Raw genomic sequence first — 22743 nt, 5'->3', positions numbered from 1 at the left:
ATCCTGTTCTCCTCTCTCCCAGGCTATAACCAGCTGTTCAAATCAAATCAAATTTATTTATATAGCCCTTCGTACATCAGCTGATATCTCAAAGTGTTGTACAGAAACCCAGCCTAAAACCCCAAACAGCAAGCAATGCAGGTGTAGAAGCACGGTGGCTAGGAACAACTCCCTAGAAAGGCCAAAACCTAGGAAGAAACCTAGAGAGGAACCAGGCTATGTGGGGTGGCCAGTACTCTTCTGGCTGTGCCGGGTGGAGATAACAGAACATGGCCAAGATGTTCAAATGTTCATAAATGACCAGCATGGTCGTAGAATAATAAGGCAGAACAGTTGAAACTGGAGCAGCAGCACGGCCAGGTGGACTGGGGACAGCAAGGAGTCATCATGTCAGGTAGTCCTGGGGCATGGTCCTAGGGCTCAGGTCCTCCGAGAGAGAGAGAGAGAGAGAGAGAGAGAGAAAGAGAGAATTAGAGAATGCACACTTAGATTCACACAGGACACCGAATAGGACAGAAGAGGTACTCCAGATATAACAAACTGACCCTAGCCCCCCGACACATTAACTACTGCAGCATAAATACTGGAGGCTGAGACAGGAGGGGTCAGGAGACACTGTGGCCCCATCCGAGGACACCCCAGACAGGGCCAAACAGGAAGGATATAACCCCACCCACTTTGCCAAAGCACAGCCCCCACACCACTAGAGGGATATCTTCAACCACCAACTTACCATCCTGAGACAAGGCTGAGTATAGCCCACAAAGAACTCCGCCATGGCACAACCCAAGGGGGCGCCATCCCAGACAGGATGACCACATCAGTGAATCAACCCACTCAGGTGACGCACCCCTTCCAGGGACGGCAAGAGAGAGCCCCAGTAAGCCAGTGACTCAGCCCCTGTAATAGGGTTAGAGGCAGAGAATCCCAGTGGGAAGAGGGGAACCGGCCAGGCAGAGACAGCAAGGGCGGTTCGTTGCTCCAGAGCCTTTCCGTTCACCTTCCCACTCCTGGGCCAGACTACACTCAATCATATGACCCACTGAAGAGATAAGTCTTCAGTAAGGACTTAAAGGTTGAGACCGAGTTTGCGTCTCTGACATGGGTAGGCAGACCGTTCCATAAAAATGGAGCTCTATAGGAGAAAGCCCTGCCTCCAGCTGTTTGCTTAGAAATTCTAGGGACAATTAGGAGGCCTGCGTCTTGTGACCGTAGCGTACGTGTAGGTATGTACGGCAGGACCAAATCAGAGAGATAGGTAGGAGCAAGCCCATGTAATGCTTTGTAGGTTAGCAGTAAAACCTTGAAATCAGCCCTTGCTTTGACAGGAAGCCAGTGTAGAGAGGCTAGCACTGGAGTAATATGATCACATTTTTTGGTTCTAGTCAGAATTCGAGCAGCCGTATTTAGTACTAACTGAAGTTTATTTAGTGCTTTATCCGGGTAGCCGGAAAGTAGAGCATTGCAGTAGTCTAACCTAGAAGTGACAAAAGCATGGATTTATTTTTCTGCATCATTTTTGGACAGAAAGTTTCTGATTTTTGCAATGTTACGTAGATGGAAAAAAGCTGTCCTTGAAATGGTCTTGATATGTTCTTCAAAAGAGAGATCAGGGTCCAGAGTAACGCCGAGGTCCTTCACAGTTTTATTTGAGACGACTGTACAACCATTAAGATTAATTGTCAGATTCAACAGAAGATCTCTTTGTTTCTTGGGACCTAGAACAAGCATCTCTGTTTTGTCCGAGTTTAAAAGTAGAAAGTTTGCAGCCATCCACTTCCTTATGTCTGAAACACATGCTTCTAGCAAGGGCAATTTTGGGGCTTCACCATGTTTCATTGAAATGTACAGCTGTGTGTCATCCGCATAGCAGTGAAAGTTAACATTATGTTTTCGAATAACATCCCCAAGAGGTAAAATATATAGTGAAAACAATAGTGGTCCCAAAACGGAACCTTGAGGAACACCGACATTTACAGTTGATTTGTCAGAGGACAAACCATTCACAGAGACAAACTGATATCTTTCCGACAGATAAGATCTAAACCAGGCCAGAACTTGTCCGTGTAGACCAATTTGGGTTTCCAATCTCTCCAAAAGAATGTGGTGATCGATGGTATCAAAAGCAGCACTAAGGTCTAGGAGCACGAGGACAGATGCAGAGCCTCGGTCCGATGCCATTAAAATGTCATTTACCACCTTCACAAGTGCCGTCTCAGTGCTATGATGGGGTCTAAAACCAGACTGAAGCATTTGTATACATTGTTTGTCTTCAGGAAGGCAGTAAGTTGCTGCGCAACAGCCTTTTCTAAAATTTTTGAGAGGAATGGAAGATTCGATATAGGCCTATAGTTTTTTATATTTTCTGGGTCAAGGTTTGGCTTTTTCAAGAGAGGCTTTATTACTGCCACTTTTAGTGAGTTTGGTACACATCCGGTGGATAGAGAGCCGTTTATTATGTTCAACATAGGAGGGCCAAGCACAGGAAGCAGCTCTTTCAGTAGTTTAGTTGGAATAGGGTCCAGTATGCAGCTTGAAGGTTTAGAGGCCATGATTATTTTCATCATTGTGTCAAGAGATATAGTACTAAAACACTTGAGCGTCTCTCTTGATCCTAGGTCCTGGGAGAGTTGTGCAGACTCAGGACAACTGAGCTTTGAAGGAATACGCAGATTTAAAGAGGAGTCCGTAATTTGCTTTCTAATAATCATAATCTTTTCCTCAAAGAAGTTCATGAATTTATCACTGCTAAAGTGAAAGTCATCTTCTCTTGGGGAATGCTGCTTTTTAGTTATCTTTGCGACAGTAACAAAAAGGAATTTCGGATTGTTCTTATTTTCCTCAATTAAGTTAGAAAAATAGGATGATCGAGCAGTAGTAAGGGCTCTTCGGTACTGCACGGTACTGTCTTTCCAAGCTAGTCGGAAGACTTCCAGTTTGGTGTGGCGCCATTTCCGTTCCAATTTTCTGGAAGCTTGCTTCAGAGCTCGGGTATTTTCTGTGTACCAGGGAGCTAGTTTCTTATGAGAAATGTTTTTAGTTTTTAGGGGTGCAACTGCATCTAGGGTATTGCGCAAGGTTAAATTGAGTTCCTCAGTTAGGTGGTTAACTGATTTTTGTCCTCTGGCGTCCTTGGGTAGACAGAGGGAATCTGGAAGGACACCAAGGAATCTTTGTGTTGTCTGTGAATTTATAGCACGACTTTTGATGTTCCTTGGTTGGGGTCTGAGCAGATTATTTGTTGCAATTGCAAACGTAATAAAATAGTGGTCCGATAGTCCAGGATTATGAGGAAAAACATTAAGATCCACAACATGTATTCCATGGGACAAAACTAGGTCCAGCGTATGACTGTGACAGTGAGTGGGTCCAGAGACATGTTGGACAAAACCCACTGAGTCGATGATGGCTCCGAAAGCCTTTTGGAGTGGGTCTGTGGACTTTTCCATGTGAATATTAAAGTCGCCAAAGATTAGAATATTATCTGCTATGACTACAAGGTCCGATAGGAATTCAGGGAACTCAGTGAGGAACGCTGTATATGGCCCAGGAGGCCTGTAAACAGTAGCTATAAAAAGTGATTGAGTAGGCTGCATAGATTTCATGACTAGAAGCTCAAAAGACGAAAATGTCTTTTTTTTTTTTTTTTTTTGTAAATTGAAATTTGCTATCGTAAATGTTAGCAACACCTCCGCCTTTGTGGGATGCACGGGGGATATGGTCACTAGTGTAGCCAGGAGGTGAGGCCTCATTTAACACAGTAAATTCATCAGGCTTAAGCCATGTTTCAGTCAGGCCAATCACATCAAGATTATGGTCAGTGATTAGTTCATTGACTATAATTGCCTTTGAAGTAAGGGATCTAACATTAAGTAGCCCTATTTTGAGATGTGAGGTATCATGATCTCTTTCAATAATGACAGGAATGGAGGAGGTCTTTATTCCAGTGAGATTGCTAAGGCGAACACCGCCATGTTTAGTTTTGCCCAACCCAGGTCGAGGCACAGACACTGTCTCAATGGTGATAGCTGAGCTGACTACACTGACTGTGCTAGTGGCAGACTCCGCTATGCTAGCAGGCTGGCTAACAGCCTGCTGCCTGGCCTGCACCCTATTTCATTGTGGAGCTAGAGGAGTTATAGCACTGTCTATGTTAGATAAGATGAGAGCACCCCTCCAGCTAGGATGCAGTCCGTCACTCCTCAGCAGGCCAGGCTTGGTCCTGTTTGTGGGTGAGTCCCAGAAAGAGGGCCAATTATCTACAAATTCTATCTTTTGGGAGGGGCAGAAAACAGTTTTCAACCAGCGATTGAGTTGTGAGACTCTGCTGTAGAGCTCATCACTCCCCCTAACTGGGAGGGGGCCAGAGACAATTACTCGATGCCGACACATCTTTCTAGCTGATATGCACGCAGAAGCTATGTTGCGCTTGGTGATCTCTGACTGTTTCATCCTAACATCGTTGGTGCCGACGTGGATAACAATATCTCTATACTCTCTACACTCACCAGTTTTAGCTTTAGCCAGCACCATCTTCAGATTAGCCTTAACGTCGGTAGCCCTGCCCCGGGTAAACAGTGTATGATCGCTGGGTGATTCGTTTTAAGTCTAATACTGCGGGTAATGGAGTCGCCAATGACTAGGGGTTTTCAATTTGTCAGAGCTAATGGTGGGAGGCTTCAGCATCTCAGACCCCGTAACAGGAGGAGCAGAGACCAGAGAAGGCTCGGCCTCTGACTCCGACCCGCTGCTTAATGGGGAAAACCGGTTGAACGTTTCTGTCGGCTGAATGAGCGACACCGGTTGAGCGTTCCTACAGCATTTCCTTCCAGAAACCGTGAGAAAGTTGTCCGGCTGCGGGGACTGTGTCAGGGGATTTATACTAACGTTACTATCTGTACTTACTGGTGGCACAGACGCTGTTTCATCCTTTCCTACACTGAAATTACCCTTGCCTAACGATTGCGTCTGAAGCTGGGCTTGCAACACAGCTATCCTCGCCGTAAGGTGATCGTTCTCCTGTATATTATGAGAACAGCGACTGCAATTAGAAGGCATCATGTTAATGTTACTACTTAGCTTCGGCTGTTGGAGGTCCTGACGAATCGTGTCCAGATAAAGCGTCCGGAGTGAAAAAGTTGAGGAAAAAAAATATATATATATAAACGGTAATTAAAAAGTAAAAACCATAAAGTTGTCAGGTAGCAAAATAGGTTGGCAACAAAACGCACAGCAACTCTACCACCATTGTTCCTGTTCCCAAGAAAGCTAAGGTAACTGAGCTAAACGACTACCGCCCCGTAGCACTCACATCCGTCATCATGAAGTGCTTTGAGAGACTAGTCAAGGACCATATCACCTCCACCCTACCTGACACCCTTGACCCACTCCAATTTGCTTACCGCCCAAATAGGTCCACAGACGATGCAATCTCAACCACACTGCACACTGCCCTAACCCATCTGGACAAGAGGAATACCTATGTGAGAATGCTGTTCATCGACTACAGCTCGGCATTCAACACCATAGTACCCTCCAAGCTCGTCATCAAGCTCGAGACCCTGGGTCTCGACCCCGCCCTGTGCAACTGGGTACTGGACTTCCTGACGGGCCGCCCCCAGGTGGTGAGGGTAGGCAACAACATCTCCTCCCCGCTGATCCTCAACACTGGGGCCCCACAAGGGTGCGTTCTGAGCCCCCTCCTGTACTCCCTGTTCACCCACGACTGCGTGGCCATGCACGCCTCCAACTCAATCATCAAGTTTGCGGACGACACAACAGTGGTAGGCTTGATTACCAACAACGACGAGACGGCCTACAGGGAGGAGGTGAGGGCCCTCGGAGTGTGGTGTCAGGAAAATAACCTCACACTCAACGTCAACAAAACTAAGGAGATGATTGTGGACTTCAGGAAACAGCAGAGGGAACACCCCCATCCACATCGATGGAACAGTAGTGGAGAGGGTAGCAAGTTTTAAGTTCCTCGGCATACACATCACAGACAAACTGAATTGGTCCACTCACACAGACAGCATCGTGAGGAAGGCGCAGCAGCGCCTCTTCAACCTCAGGAGGCTGAAGAAATTCGGCTTGTCACCAAAAGCACTCACAAACTTCTACAGATGCACAATCGAGAGCATCCTGGCGGGCTGTATCACCGCCTGGTATGGCAACTGCACCGCCCTCAACCGTAAGGCTCTCCAGAGGGTAGTGAGGTCTGCACAACGCATCACCGGGGCAAACTACCTGCCCTCCAGGACACCTACACCACCCGATGCTACAGGAAGGCCATAAAGATCATCAAGGACATCAACCACCCGAGCCACTGCCTGTTCACCCCGCTGTCATCCAGAAGGCGAGGTCAGTACAGGTGCATCAAAGCTGGGACCGAGAGACTGAAAAACAGCTTCTATCTCAAGGCCATCAGACTGTTAAACAGCCACCACTAACATTGAGTGGCTACTGCCAACACACTGTCAATGACACTGACTCTACTCCAGCCACTTTAATCATGGGAATTGATGGGAAATTATGTAAATATATCACTAGCCACTTTAAACAATGCTACCTTATATAATGTTACTTACCCTACATTGTTCATCTCATATGCATACGTTGATACTGTACTCTATATCATCGACTGCATCCTTATGTAATACATGTATCACTAGCCACTTTAACTATGCCACTTGGTTTACATACTTATCTCATATGTATATACTGTACTCGATATCATCTACTGTATCTTGCCTATGCTGCTCTGTACCATCACTCATTCATATATCCTTATGTACATATTCTTTATCCCCTTACACTGTGTATAAGACAGTAGTTTTTCTTTGGAATTGTTAGTTAGATTACTTGCTCGTTATTACTGCATTGTCGGAACTAGAAGCACAAGCATTTCGCTACACTCGCATTAACATCTGCTAACCATGTGTATGTGACAAATAAAATTTGATTTGATTTGATTTGATTTGATTTGATTTGAACTCAAAAACAAGTCTGCAAGTTGTGACCGGAAATGACGTGACGACGCGCGCAAACACAAGCTAACAGAAGCACGGTAACTGGTGTTCGATAGCTGTTCTATCTCTCCTGTTCTCCTCCCTCCCAGGCTATAACCAGCTGTTCTATCTGTCCTGTTCTCCTCCCTCCCAGGCTATAACCAGCTGTTCTATCTGTCCTGTTCTCCTCCCTCCCAGGCTATAACCAGCTGTTCTATCTGTCCTGTTCTCCTCCCTCCCAGGCTATAACCAGCTGTTCTATCTGTCCTGTTCTCCTCCCTCCCAGGCTATAACCAGCTGTTCTATCTGTCCTGTTCTCCTCCCTCCCAGGCTATAACCAGCTGTTCTATCTGTCCTGTTCTCCTCCCTCTCAGGCTATAACCAGATGTTTATCATCCCTGTGGGAGCCACCTCCATCCGCATCGGAGAGACTGTTGCCACTCGTAACTACCTGGGTGAGGACTTCATTCCTTGGACAACTGGATGGTTAATGGTTAATGGTTAGGCTAGACAGACGATATAGCTATCAGCTGTCCTCTACATTAAATGTCATTAAGATCAGTGAGGCGGCATTTAAGATCAAGAGTTCAATCTTATCATGACAACATGAGTATGTAGAGGAAAACTCTATTTAATGACTGCGACTGTAACCAAGGTTACTGTGTACGAGGAAAACTCTATTTAATGACTGTGACTGTAACCAAGGTTACTGTGTACGAGGAGAACTCTATTTAATGACTGTGTCTGTAACCAAGGCTACTGTGTCTGTAACCAAGGCTACTGTGTCTGTAACCAAGGCTACTGTGTCTGTAACCAAGGCTACTGTGACTGTAACCAAGGCTACTGTGTCTGTAACCAAGGCTACTGTGTCCGAGGAGAACTCTATTTAATGACTGTGTCTGTAACCAAGGCTACTGTGTCTGTAACGAAGGCTACTGTGTCTACCACCAGCTGTTAAGAACCTGCGTGGTGAGTACTACCTGAACGGCCACTGGGTGATTGAGTTCTCCAGGGCTACTCCAGTAGCAGGCACCATGCTATACTATCAGAGAGGGGCTGAGGGAGAGATGACTCCTGAGACCATCATCGGCCGCGGACCCACCACCGAGCCGTTGGTTATAGAGGTCAGAGACACCTGGTCCAGCATCCAAAACAACACCCTATTCCCTATTTAGTGCGCACTATGTACAGAATAGGGTGCCCGATTTAGATTCAGGTTCAAAACTTTATTGTCCGATTCTTGTTGAATGGGAAATGTGTCTTTGGGTTTTACATGCATGTCGCTCACAGATAGCAACTAGACAGACACACACGCGCGCACGCGCGCGCGCACACACACACACACACACACACACACACACACACACACACTGTAGGCCCACATGATACATCAATAGAGATGAACACATCAGCTGTTATCTACCTGAAACATTTGGGTTTATGTTTCTTAAGTACATTTACATTTTGCAAGTAAAATATTGAAAAATAAACGTTATCTGGTACTACACTCTTAGAAGAAAAGGTTCTGTCCTCATAGCAGAACCCTTTGAAGAACCCTTTTTGGTTCCAGGTAGAACCCTTTTTGGTTCCAGGTAGAACCCTTTTTGGTTCCCGGTAGAACCCTTTTTGGTTCCAGGTAGAACCCTTTTTGGTTCCAGGTAGAACCCTTTTTGGTTCCAGGTAGAACCCTTTTTGGTTCCCGGTAGAACCCTTTTTGGTTCCAGGTAGAACCCTTTTTGGTTCCAGGTAGAACCCTTTTTGGTTCCAGGTAGAACCCTTCCCACAGAGGATTCTACATGGAACTCAAAAGGGTTTTCCTATGGAGAAAGTTGAAGAAACATTTACGAATCCTTTTTTATAAGTGTGTATAATCCTTGGTAGTAAGGGTGAACTTCTACTACACACGTTGAAACAGACTCCCAGATGTGTAGTCTGTTGGAGCTGTCTTGCTAACAACGACCATAGGAGTTGGCAAGACAGCTCCAACAGATTTGGGAACAGACTCCCAACTGCACTATATATACAAAAGTATGTGGACACCCCTTCAAATGAGTGTATTCGGCTAATTCAGTCACACCCGTTGCTGACACACAGCCATGCAATCTCCATGGACAAACATTGTCAGTAGAATGGCCTTACTGAAGAGCTCAGTGACCTTCAACGTGGCACCGTCATAGGATCGTCACACGTCAGTATGTCAAATTTCTAGCCCTGCTAGAGCTGCCCCCGGTCAACTATAAGTGGTGTTATTGTGAAGTGGAAACTTCTAGGAGCAACAACGGCTCAGCCGTGAAGTGGTAGGCCACACAAGCTCACAGAACGGAACCACCGAGGTCTGAAGCACGTAGCGCGTAAAAACCGTGTGTCCTCGGTTGCAACACTCACTACTGAGTTCCAAACTGCCTCTGGAAGCAACGTCAGCACAATAACTGTTCGTTGAGAGCTTCATGAAATGGGTTTCCATGGAGCAGTGGAAACACGTTCTCTGGAATGATGAATCACGCTTCACCATCTGGCAGTCCGACTGACAAATCTTGGTTTGGCAGATGCCAGGAGAACACTACCTGCCCCAATGCATAGTGCCAACTGTAAAGTTTGGTGGAGGAGGAATAATGGTCTGGGGCTGTTTTTCATGGTTCGGGCCCCTTAGTTCCAGTGAAGGGAAATCTTAACGCTACAGCATACCATGACATTGCAGACGATTCTGTGCTTCCAACTTTGTGGCAACAGTGTGGGAAAGACCCTTTCCTGTTTCAGCATGACAATGCCCCTGTGCACAAAGCGAGATCCATACAGAAATGGTTTGTCAAAATCGGTGTGGAAGAACTTGACTGGCCTCCACAGAGCCCTGACCTCAACCCCATCGAACACCTTTGGGATGAATTGGAACGCTGACTGCGAGTCAGGTCTAAATCACCCAACATCAGCGCCTGACCTCACTAGTGCTCTTGTGGCTGAATGGAAGCAAGTCCCCCACAGCAATGTTCCAACATCTAATGGAAAGCCTTCCCAGAAGAGTGGAGGCTGTTATAGCAGCAATGTTCCAACATCTAGTGGAAAGCCTTCCCAGAAGAGTGGAGGCTGTTATAGCAGCAATGTTCCAACATCTAGTGGAAAGCCTTCCCAGAAGAGTGGAGGCTGTTATAGCAGCAATGTTCCAACATCTAGTGGAAAGCCTTCCCAGAAGAGTGGAGGCTGTTATAGCAGCAATGTTCCAACATCTAGTGGAAAACTTTCCCAGAAGAGTGGAGGCTGTTATAGCAGCAATGTTCCAACATCTAGTGGAAAACCTTCCCAGAAGAGTGGAGGCTGTTATAGCAGTAATGTGCCAACATCTAGTGGAAAGCCTTCCCAGAAGAGTGGAGGCTGTTATAGCAGTAAAGGGGGGCCAACTCCATATTAATGGCCGTGATTATGGAAAGAGATGTATGATGAGCAGGTGTCCACATACTTTTGGTCATGTAGTGTATTTTCAGATGCCGACCCTTTTTGCAAAATCAGTATCAGTAACGTTAATCTTCCATCAAATATACCAGTGTTGATACAGATCCCCAGATGATCGAACCTGTCCTTCTGCCCCCCCCAGTTGATCAGCCAGGAACATAACCAGGGAGTAGAGTACGAGTACTACCTCCCTAACGGTCACTCCAGAGAGGGTCACTACTGGAGCTTCGGCTCCTGGTCTGCCTGCAGCAGAGAGTGTGGCTCAGGTACGTGTCCCTCCTTACTCTAGTCTGTCACTGGGGTCTTTTTTTGTTTTTACGTCATGTTCTTCCTCACTTTGACTTGTCCATACTCATCCCATGTTCTGGTTCTTGTTCTTCATGTTCTGGTTCTTCTTGTTCCTGTTCTTCTTGTTCTTCTGGTTCTTGTTCTTCATGTTCTGGTTCTTCTTGTTCCTGTTCTTCTTGTTCTTCTTGTTCTGGTTCTTCTTGTTCTTGTTCTTCTTGTTCTTGTTCTTCTTGTTCTTCTTGTTCTGGTTCTTCTTGTTCTTCTTGTTCTTCTTCTTGTTCTTCTTGTTCTTCTTGTTCTTGTTCTTCTTGTTCCTGTTCTTGTTCTTCTTGTTCTTGTTCTTCTTGTTCTTCTTGTTCTTCTTGTTCTTCTTGTTCTTCTTGTTCTTGTTCTTCTTCTTCTTGTTCTTCTTGTTCCTGTTCTTGTTCTTCTTGTTCTTGTTCTTCTTGTTCTTCTTGTTCTTCTTGTTCTTCTTGTTCTTGTTCTTCTTGTTCTTCTTCTTCTTGTTCTTCTTGTTCTTGTTCTTCTTGTTCTTCTTGTTCTTCTTGTTCCTGTTCTTCTTGTTCTTGTTCTTGTTCTTCTTGTTCTTCTTGTTCTTGTTCTTGTTCTTCTTGTTCTTCTTGTTCTTCTTGTTCTTCTTGTTCTTGTTCTTGTTCTTCTTGTTCTTCTTGTTCTTCTTGTTCTTGTTCTTCTTGTTCTTCTTGTTCTTGTTCTTCTTGTTCTTCTTGTTCTTGTTCTTCTTGTTCTTCTTGTTCTTGTTCTTCTTGTTCTTCTTGTTCTTGTTCTTGTTCTTCTTGTTCTTGTTCTTCTTGTTCTTCTTGTTCTTGTTCTTCTTGTTCTTCTTGTTCTTCTTGTTCTTCTTGTTCTTGTTCTTCTTGTTCTTCTTCTTGTTCTTCTTGTTCTTCTTGTTCTTGTTCTTCTTGTTCTTCTTGTTCTTCTTGTTCTTCTTGTTCTTGTTCTTCTTGTTCTTCTTGTTCTTCTTGTTCTTCTTGTTCTTGTTCTTCTTGTTCTTCTTCTTGTTCTTCTTGTTCTTCTTGTTCTTCTTGTTCTTCTTGTTCTTCTTCTTGTTCTTGTTCTTCTTGTTCTTCTTCTTGTTCTTCTTGTTCTTCTTCTTGTTCCACTCAACAATAGTTAATGCTGTTTGTTTTTGACCAAAGTATCCTTGGACACAGTTAACCTTTTTCCATCCCTGCTGGACTGATTCCTCATCCTGCTCCCTCCACCAGGGTACCAGTCTCGTCTGGTGTTCTGTGCCATCGATAATGAGGCCTACCCAGACTACCTGTGCTCCGCCTTGCCACGCCCCCTCACCAACCGCACCTGCAACACTCAGCAGTGTCCTCAGACTCAGAGGTGAGTCAGCCACTTCCTACAAGGCTCTACATTTCACAATAACTCCTTTTGGGAAATGAACAAGACGCTGTTCAAGGAAGTGATGTGAGTTTACAGTCATGCACGTCAAAATAAGTCTGATAGCAACGTTGATTGTATTTTCTTAGACAGAAGTCGCCTTTTGCGTCCTAGCTCAGAGATGAATGCCCTGATTTCCACGTCCAGTATGGTGGAATGTGCTGTACTTTGAGACAGACCCCAGTTACTGTATGCTAAACAGACTGAACCTATCAAGGCCACTGTGATGAAGAAGACTGTAAGTAGGGGTAGAGAAGCTGACATGGTGTAGCACAGTGATACCTTATTATGACTGATTGTGTTAATTCACAAAGCGTCTCAGAGTCAGTGTTGCCTTTTAGATCATAATGAATAAGATGATATGGACAGATCCTAGATCAGCGCTTCTACTTTGAGACGCTTAATGGATATGGGCCCAGATCTTTCACAAAGTTCACACGGGTTCTTCGGAAATCCTAGTCAGTGGAGTCCCTCCCTGCTCCCTCCTGCTACCTGACTCCCTGCTCCCTTCTCCTACCTGACTCCTTCCTTCTACCTGAATCCCTGCTCCCTCCTCCTACCTGACTCCCTGCTCCCTCCTCCTACCTGACTCCCTGCTCTCTCCTCCTACCTGAGTCCCTCCTCCCTCCTCCCTCCTCCTACCTGACTCCCTCCTCCTACCTGACTCCATCAACCTACCTGACTCCCTCCTTCTACCTGACTCCCTGCTCCCTCCTCCTACCTGACTCCCTGCTCTCTCCTCCTACCTGAGTCCCTCCTCCCTCCTCCCTCCTCCTACCTGACTCCCTCCTCCCACCTGACTCCATCATCCTACCTGATTCCCTCCTTCTACCTGACTCCCTCCTCCTACCTGACTCCCTCCTCCTACCTGACTCCCTTCTCCTACCTGACTCCCTTCTCCTACCTGACTCCCTCCTCCTACCTGACTCCCTCCTCCTACCTGACTCCCTCCTCCTACCTGACTCCCTCCTCCTACCTGACTCCCTCCTCATACCTGACTCCCTCCTCCTACCTGACTCCCTCCTCCTACCTGACTCCCCCTCCTACCTGATTCCATCCTCCGTCCGAAAACCTGGGGAATTTGGGAAAGTTTCTGGAATTTGCAATTATGTTGAGAATGGATGTAGCCTATCATTAGGAGAACAGTCCAGTGTAATCTTGTTAGTCTTGGTAACCTGTGCTCAGTAGGTTTGTGTGTCCATACAGGAGCTGTCTGGCTGGGCCATAGAGATAGAAAGGGGGTCCATCCTTGTATCTGTGCCACAATGGCTTCAGTGACAGCATGGGCAGCGCCGAGCCCTCTTTCTCACTCTATGGTCTGGCTCCTCTCTCTGGTCTCCTCTCTCTCTGGTCTCCTCTCTCTGATCTCCTCTCTCTAGTCTCCTCTCTCCTCTCTCTCTGGACTTCTCTCTCTCTGGTCTCCCCTCTCTCTGGTCTCCCCTCTCTCTGGTCTCTTCTCTATGGTATCCTTACTCCTCTCTCTCTGGTCTCCTCTCTATGGTCTCCTCTCTCTGATCACCTCTCTCCTCTCTCTGGTTTCCTCTCCTCTCTGGTCTCCTCTCTCTGATCTCCTCTCTCCTGTCTCTGGTCTCCTCTTGTCTGGTCTCCTCTAGCTTCTATCCGGTGTCCTCTCTCAGGTCTCCTCTCCTTTCGCTGGTCTCCTCTCCCTCTGGTCTCCTCTCTCCTCTCTCCTCTCTCTCTCTGGTCTCACTGTTGTGGGTAATGTTGTTGTTGTCCCTGTTGATAAAGGATGGCATACCTGTATCAGCCACATGTGTGGACGCCCTCTGAAAGCCCCAGAACATATGTGTACAGGTAACACAGGGCCTACGGTGGCCCGCTGCTCCAAAAAGCTCTAGTTTAACATTTGACCTCAAACACAGGGGGGTTGTATACCAGAGATCAAGGCGCATCCAAAATTACACCCTATTCCCTATATAGTGCACTACTTTAGACCAGAGCCCTATAGAGTTCACTACTTTAGACCAGAGCCCTATATAGTGCGCTACTTTAGACAAGAGCCCTATGTAGTGCACTACTTTAGACCAGAGCCCTATGTAGTGCACTACTTTAGACCAGAGCCCTATATAGTGCACTACTTTTGACCAGGGCCCTATGGGCTCTTGTGCACTATCTAGGGAATAGGGTGCCGTTTGAAACCAAAACAGTTTATTTTAAGTTAAAAGTTAAGTCTCTACACATCTAACACACATTTAGAGTATGGCACAACTCCCTGGGATGTGTTTGAGTTCAGTGTGAGTCTGTGTTCAGTGTTTAGTGTTGACGCCTGTTCTTCCATGTCGGGACCCAGAACAAAGGCAAGGGGCAACCATCCAGCTCAGAGATCCAAACTCTCTCTCTCTCTCTCTCTCTCTCTCTCTCTCTATCTCTCTATCTCTCTCTCTCACCTTCTCCCTGCTTCCTCCCTTATCCTCCTCCTCCCACCTCCTCCCTGCTTCCTCCCTTATCCTCCTCCTCCCACCTCCTCCCTGCTTCCTCCCTTATCCTCCCCTCCCATCTCCTCCCTGCCTCCTCCCTTATCCTCCTCCATCCCACCTTCTCCCTGCTTCCTCCCTTATCCTCCTCTTCTCACCTTCTCCCTGCTTCCTCCCTTATCCTCCTCCTCCCACCTCCTCCCTGCTTCCTCCCTTATCCTCTTCCTCCCACCTCCTCCCTGCTTCCTCCTTATCCTCCTCCTCCCACCTCCTCCCTGCTTCCTCCCTTATCCTCCTCCTCCCACCTCCTCCCTGCTTCCTCCCTTATCCTCCTCCTCCCACCTTATCCCTGCTTCCTCCTTATCCTCCTCCTCCCACCTCCTCCCTGCTTCCTCCCTTATCCTCCTCCTCCCACCTCCTCCCTGCTTCCGCCTTTATCCTCCTCCTCCCACCTTACCCCTGCTTCCTCCCTTATCCTCCTCCTCCCACCTCCTCCCTGCTTCCTCCTTATCCTCCCCCTCCCACCTCCTCCCTGCTTCCTCCCTTATCCTCCTCCTCCCACCTCCTCCTTGCTTCCTCCCTTATCCTCCTTCTCCCACCTCCTCCTTGCTTCCTCCCTTATCCTCCCCTCCCATCTCCTCCCTGCCTCCTCCCTTATCATCCTCCTCCCACCTTCTTCCTGCCTCCTCCCTTATCATCCTCCTCCCACCTTCTTCCTGCTTCCTCCCTTATCCTCCTCTTCTCACCTTCTCCCTGCTTCCTCCCTTATCCTCCTCCTCCCACCTCCTCCCTGCTTCCTCCCTTATCCTCCTCCTCCCACCTCCTCCCTGCTTCCTCCTTATCCTCCTCCTCCCACCTCCTCCCTGCTTCCTCCCTTATCCTCCTCCTCCCACCTCCTCCCTGCTTCCTCCCTTATCCTCCTCCTCCCACCTTATCCCTGCTTCCTCCTTATCCTCCTCCTCCCACCTCCTCCCTGCTTCCTCCCTTATCCTCCTCCTCCCACCTCCTCCCTGCTTCCTCCTTTATCCTCCTCCTCCCACCTTATCCCTGCTTCCTCCCTTATCCTCCTCCTCCCACCTCCTCCCTGCTTCCTCCTTATCCTCCCCCTCCCACCTCCTCCCCGCTTCCTCCCTTATCCTCCTCCTCCCACCTCCTTCTTGCCTCCTCCCTTATCCTCCTCCTCCCTGCTTCCTCCCTTATCCTCCTCCTCCCTGCTTCCTCCCTTATCCTCCTCCTCCTTGCTTCCTCCCTTATCCTCCCCCTCCCACCTCCTCCCTGCTTCCTCCCACCTCCTCCTTGCTTCCTCCCACCTCCTCCTTGCTTCCTCCCTTATCCTCCTCCTCCCTGCTTCCTCCCTTATCCTCCCCCTCCCTGCTTCCTCCCTTATCCTCCTCCTCCCTGCTTCCTCCCTTATCCTCCTCCTCCCACCTTATCCCTGCTTCCTTCCTTATCCTCCTCCTTCCACCTCCTCCCTGCTTCCTCTCCACTGAGAGAGATAAAGTTCCTCTCCACTGAGAGAGTGAAAGTATTTGATGCTAGAATTGCATCAGAGGTCCCTTCCATGAACTACACCCCCTAACCCTTAACCCCTGACCACTGATCCCTAAGCTGGGTTGCTGTCTGTCTGTTAACATAGTTTAATGTTTGTGTCCCAAAACTCTTAGCATGTGCACTACATAGAATGGAGAGATTGGCAATGCATAACACGTAGTGTGCTAGTGTGGGACATCGTTGTAGTGTTGTTCTGTTACATCATTAAGACACTGGTTTTGTTCTGTTACATCATAAAGACACTGGTGTTGTTCTGTTACATCATTAAGACACTGGTGTTGTTCTGTTACATCATTAAGACACTGGTGTTATTCTGTTACATCATTAAGACACTGGTGTTATTCTGTTACATCATTAAGACACTAGTGTTGTTCTGTTACATCATAAAGACACTGGTGTTGTTCTGTTACATCATTAAGACACTGGTGTTGTTCTGTTACATCATTAAGACACTGGTGTTATTCTGTTACATCATTAAGACACTGGTGTTATTCTGTTACATCATTAAGACACTAGTGTTGTTCTGTTACATCATTAAGACACTGGTGTTGTTCTGTTACATCATTAAGACACTGGTGTTGTTCTGTTACATCATTAAGACACTGGTGTTGTTCTGTTACATCATTAAGACACTGGTGTTGTTCTGTTACATCATTAAGACACCGGTGTTGTTCTGTTAGAGTGGGCAGCAGCTACGTAGACAGTAGAGTGGGCAGCAGCTACGTAGACAGTAGAGTGGGCAGCAGCTACGTAGACAGTGGAGTGGGCAGCAGCTACCTAGACAGTAGAGTGAGCAGCAGCTACGTAGACAGTAGAGTGAGCAGCAGCTACCTAGACAGTAGAGTGGGCAGCAGCTACCTAGACAGTAGAGTGGGCAGCAGCTACTTAGACAGTAGAGTGGGCAGCAGCTACGTAGACAGTAGAGTGGGCAGCAGCTACGTAGACAGTAGAGTGGGCAGCAGCTACCTAGACAGTAGAGTGGGCAGCAGCTACCTAGACAGTAGAGTGGGCAGCAGCTACCTAGACAGTGGAGTGGACAGCAGTTACCTAGACAGTAGAGTGGGCAGCAGCTACATATGCATTGCAGTGGGCAGCAGCTACGTAGACAGTGGAGTGGGCAGCAGCTACATAGACAGTAGAGTGGGAGCAGCTACATATGCATTGCAGTGGGCAGCAGCTACGTAGACAGTGGAGTGGGCAACAGCTACGTAGACAGTAGAGTGGGCAGCAGCTACGTAGACAGTGGAGTGGGCAGCAGCTACCTAGACAGTAGAGTGGGCAGCAGCTACCTAGACAGTAGAGTGGGCAGCAGCTACGTAGACAGTGGAGTGGGCAGCAGCTACATAGACAGTGGAGTGGGCAGCAGCTACCTAGACAGTAGAGTGGGCAGCAGCTACGTAGACAGTAGAGTGGGCAGCAGATACATATGCATTGGAGTGGGCAGCAGCTACGTAGACAGTGGAGTGGGCAGCAGCTACCTAGACAGTAGAGTGGGCAGCAGCTACATATGCATTGGAGTGGGCAGCAGCTACCTAGACAGTAGAGTGGGCATCAGCTACGTAGACAGTCGAGTGGGCAGCAGCTAGGTAGACACTGAATCTCATGCAGCCACTCTGAATCACTTGCAGCCACTCTGAATCTCATGCAGCCACTCTGAATCACATGAAGCCACTCTGAATCACTTGCAGCCACTCTGAATCTCATGCAGCCACTCTGAATCACTTGCAGCCACTCTGAATCACATGCAGCCACTCTGAATCACATGCAGCGACTCTGAATCACATGCAGCCACTCTGAATCACATGCAGCGACTCTGAATCACATGCAGCCACTCTGAATCACATGCAGCGACTCTGAATCACATGCAGCCACTCTGAATCACATGCAGCCACTCTGAATCACATGAAGCCACTCTGAATCACATGCAGCCACTCTGAATCACATGCAGCCACTCTGAATCACATGCAGCCACTCTGAATCACATGCAGCCACTCTGAATCACATGCAGCGACTCTGAATCAGTTATTGACTCCCGTCTCTCTGCTCCCCGTCTCAGCTGGTCGACAGGTGAATGGAACGTGTGCTCTGTATCGTGTGGCGGCGGCTCCCAGGTGCGCAGTGTGCAGTGTGTCTCCCATGATGCATCAGGGCCCCGTGTGGTGGAGGACGCTGTCTGTGCAGCCTACGCCCTCACCCCGCCCACCCTGCAGACCTGCAACATGCAGCGTTGTGTCTCCTGGAGGGCCTCTGTCTGGAGCGCGGTAGGTACTGCGGTCAGGAGAGGGAGAGGGGTAGAGAGGGAGAGGGGTAGACCTGAGCATGGTAGGTACTGCAGACAGGAGAGGGAGAGGGGTAGACCTGAGCGCGGTAGGTACTGCAGTCAGGAGAGGGAGAGGGGTAGACCTGAGAGTGGTAGGTACTGCAGTCAGGAGAGGGAGAGGGGTAGACCTGAGCGTGGTAGGTCCTGCAGACAGGAGAGGGAGAGGGGTAGACCTGAGCGCGGTAGGTACTGCAGTCAGAAGAGGGAGAGGGGTAGACCTGAGTGTGGTAGGTACTGCAGTCAGAAGAGGGAGAGGGGTAGAGAGGGAGAGGGGTAGAGAGGGAGAGGGGTAGGCCTGAGGTGCTAACTCTCCTTCCCCTTGGCCCTAATCCAGTGTGTTGGGGATCCCAAAGGGTGCACGGTGGAGTTTGTTTCCATAACACGACACAGCTGATTAGAAGAATGAAAGCTTGGTGATGAGGTGATTATTTGAGTCAGCTGTGTCGTGGTAAGGCTTAAAAACATCAAACAAAACGTGCACTCTTCAGGGTCCCCAGGACCGAGTTTGGGAAACGCTTCCCCACCGTTTGATGTTCTATAGAGGGTGGAAACTCCACCACGACCCTCGTGTGTCTCACGTCAGACGGCATCACTCCATCACGACCCTCGTGTGTCTCACGTCAGACGGCATCACTCCACCACGACCCTCGTGTGTCTCACGTCAGACGGCATCACTCCACCACGACCCTCGTGTGTCTCAAGTCAGACGGCATCACTCCACCACGACCCTCGTGTGTCTCACGTCAGACGGCATCACTCCACCACGACCCTCGTGTGTCTCAAGTCAGACGGCATCACTCCACCACGACCCTCGTGTGTCTCACGTCAGACGGCATCACTCCACCACGACCCTCGTGTGTCTCCCGTCAGACGGCATCACTCCACCACGACCCTCGTGTGTCTCACGTCAGACGGCATCACTCCACCACGACCCTCGTGTGTCTCACGTCAGACGGCATCACTCCACCACGACCCTCGTGTGTCTCCCGTCAGACGGCATCACTCCACCACGACCCTCGTGTGTCTCACGTCAGACGACATCACTCCACCACGACCCTCGTGTCTCACGTCAGACGGCATCACTCCACCACGACCCTCGTGTGTCTCACGTCAGACGGCATCACTCCACCACGACCCTCGTGTGTCTCAAGTCAGACGGCATCACTCCACCACGACCCTCGTGTGTCTCAAGTCAGACGGCATCACTCCACCACGACCCTCGTGTGTCTCACGTCAGACGGCATCACTCCACCACGACCCTCGTGTGTCTCAAGTCAGACGGCATCACTCCACCACGACCCTCGTGTGTCTCACGTCAGACGGCATCACTCCACCACGACCCTCGTGTGTCTCACGTCAGACGGCATCACTCCACCACGACCCTCGTGTGTCTCACGTCAGACGGCATCACTCCACCACGACCCTCGTGTGTCTCAAGTCAGACGGCATCACTCCACCACGACCCTCGTGTGTCTCACGTCAGACGGCATCACTCCACCACGACCCTCGTGTGTCTCAAGTCAGACGGCATCACTCCACCACAACCCTCGTGTGTCTCACGTCAGACGGTATCACTCCACCACGACCCTCGTGTGTCTCCCGTCAGACGACATCACTCCACCACGACCCTCGTGTGTCTCACGTCAGACGGTATCACTCCACCACGACCCTCGTGTGTCTCCCGTCAGACAACATCACTCCACCACGACCCTCGTGTGTCTCACGTCAGACGGCATCACTCCCACACGACCCTCGTGTCTCACGTCAGACGGCATCACTCCACCACGACCCTCGTGTGTCTCACGTCAGACGGCATCACTCCACCACGACCCTCGTGTGTCTCCCGTCAGACGGCATCACTCCGACACGACCCTCGTGTGTCTCACGTCAGACGGCATCACTCCACCACGACCCTCGTGTGTCTCACGTCAGACGGCATCACTCCACCACGACCCTCGTGTGTCTCACGTCAGACGACATCACTCCACCACGACCCTCGTGTGTCTCCCGTCAGACGGCATCACTCCACCACGACCCTCGTGTGTCTCACGTCAGACGGCATCACTCCACCACGACCCTCGTGTGTCTCACGTCAAACGGCATCACTCCACCACGACCCTCGTGTGTCTCACGTCAGACGGCATCACTCCACCACGACCCTCGTGTGTCTCACGTCAGACGGCATCACTCCACCACGACCCTCGTGTGTCTCACGTCAGACGGCATCACTCCGACACGACCCTTGACCCCCCCTAACGACCACAGCTATGACGGCACTGATTACTACGCAAAATTGCTCGATCAGCGCAAGCAAACCAGCTAGTAGCCTGGAACAAGGTTATTGGACTGGTCAAACGGTAGCTAGTTTGACAGCTTGTTGCTGAAGTTGTAAAGTGCCAAAGTTGTGGGACTGTTCTCAGAAATCAGCACGTATCTTGACTCTTTGACGGTTGGCACTGTGCCTCACTACTTTGGAACATTTGGCCGATGCGATAGCGTGAGATAACGCACTGCTTCATACCTACTGTTCAGATCTAGAAACAGGAAGAGGGTCTAGTTTTATTATTGAACTAGTGATCAATCCCACTGTATGTTGTGTTCTCTCCAGTGCTCAGTTTAACTAGCTACATTGTGTTGTGTTCTCTGCAGTGCTCAGTGACATGTGGGACAGGGGATCAGTCCAGAGAGGTGATGTGTGTCGGAGCAGCATCAGTCCAGCTAGCAGACACCTCCTGCATCGCCTCACTCCGCCCTGTAGCCGCCCAGCCCTGCTCCATGCCCGCATGCCTACTGGCTGTCAACTGGCACGTTGGAGACTGGGGACTGGTGAGTGGCACAAACAGACACACAAACTCATTGCACACACACGCTTATGCAATTAACACCTCTCCTCTCCTCCTCTCCCCTCCTCTCCTCCTCTCTCCTCCACCTCTCCTCCTCCTCTCCTCTCCTCTCCTCTCCACCTCTCCTCCTCTCTTGTCTCCAGTGCTCTAAGAGCTGTGAGTCAGGTCTGCGTGAGCGCCAGGTGATGTGTTCTGACAGAGAGAGGAACCTGTACCCAGTGGAACGTTGTAACTCCGTCCCCAAACCCCTCACAGTGGAGACTTGCAACACACAGCCCTGCTACAGCCCACAGGGTGAGACACGGTGTGTGTGTGTGTGTGTGTGTGTGTGTGCTGATTGTCGTCGAAATAGACATGAATCTCAACCATATAATCTACAGAATACATCTGTAATTCTGTGTCTCTTCTTATTGTCCAGGGGTCCCCAGTGTACATGTATGTATATAATCTGAGCTATAGATATGAGTGTTTGTCTCTTCTTCGTGTTGTTGTCCAGTTGTCCCCAGTATGCAGGATCCCAGAGGACAAGACAACACACAGCACGGCGTCCCAGATCACGCTGCAGGTTTGTTCCTAACTCCATCTCTCTGTCCAAGTGAACTTGAGTGTCCTCGACTTTCATACAGGTGCACAATATATACAAAAGTATGTGGACACCCATTCAAATGAGTGGATTCTGCTATTTCAGCCACACCTGTTGCAGACTGGTGTGTAAAATCGAGAACACTGCCATGCGATCTCCATAGACAAACATTTGCAATAGAATGACCTTACTGAAGAGCTCAGTGACTTTCGAAGGAAGGCACCATCAAAGGATGCCACCTTTCCAACAAGTCAGTTCGTAAAATTTCTTCCCTGCTAGAGCTGCAGTCAACTACAAGTGCTGTTATTGTGAAGTGGAAACGTCTAGGAGCAACAACGGCTCAGACGTGAAGTGGTAGACCACACAAGCTCACAGAACGGGAACGCCGAGTGCTGTAGTGTATAGCGCTTAGAAATCGTCTGTTCTCGGTTGCAACACTCACTACTGAGTTCCAAACTGCCTCTGGAAGCAACGTCAGCACAAGAGCTGTCTGTCGGGAACTTCATGAAATGGGTTTCCATGACCGAGCAGCTGCACACAAGCCTAAGATCACCATGCGCAATGCCAAGCGTCATCTGGAGCTCGCCGCTATTGGACTCTGGAGCAGTGGAATCGTGTTCTCTGGAGTGATGAATCACGCTTCACCATCTGGCAGTAAGACCGACAAATTTGGGTTTTGGCGAATGCCAGGAGAATGCTACCTGCCCCAATGCAGAATGCCAACTGTAAAGTTTGGTGGAGGAGGAATAATTGTCTGGGGCTGTTTTTCATAGTTCGGGCTCGGCCCCTTAGTTCTAGTGAAGGGAAATCTTAACACTACAGCATACAATGACATTCTAGATGATTCTGTGCTTCCAACTTT

General features: G+C 49.0%; 1 protein-coding gene across 3 annotated transcripts in view; it reads left to right on the top strand.

Annotated features, from left to right (window-relative positions):
- The window catches only part of paplna (papilin a, proteoglycan-like sulfated glycoprotein), a 96429-nt gene that overhangs the window by 35439 nt on the left and 38247 nt on the right, over positions 1-22743 (top strand). Inside the window, exons 8-16 of one of the 3 annotated variants that reach the window (XM_042330359.1) lie at positions 7382-7462; positions 7959-8131; positions 10594-10717; positions 11966-12092; positions 13899-13964; positions 18192-18396; positions 21105-21281; positions 21442-21592; positions 21795-21863. In XM_042330359.1, coding sequence (XP_042186293.1) covers positions 7382-7462; positions 7959-8131; positions 10594-10717; positions 11966-12092; positions 13899-13964; positions 18192-18396; positions 21105-21281; positions 21442-21592; positions 21795-21863 — 1173 coding nt within the window. The remainder of the gene's footprint in view (positions 1-7381; positions 7463-7958; positions 8132-10593; positions 10718-11965; positions 12093-13898; positions 13965-18191; positions 18397-21104; positions 21282-21441; positions 21593-21794; positions 21864-22743) is intronic. The other 2 variants (XM_042330361.1, XM_042330360.1) reach the window with 2 other exon arrangements.

The sequence above is a fragment of the Oncorhynchus tshawytscha genome, linkage group LG11, assembly GCF_018296145.1.
Source record: "Oncorhynchus tshawytscha isolate Ot180627B linkage group LG11, Otsh_v2.0, whole genome shotgun sequence".
Lineage (NCBI taxonomy): Eukaryota > Metazoa > Chordata > Actinopteri > Salmoniformes > Salmonidae > Oncorhynchus > Oncorhynchus tshawytscha.
The sequence above is the reverse complement of the archived record's forward strand: the minus strand, read 5'-3'. Positions and strand labels throughout refer to the sequence as shown.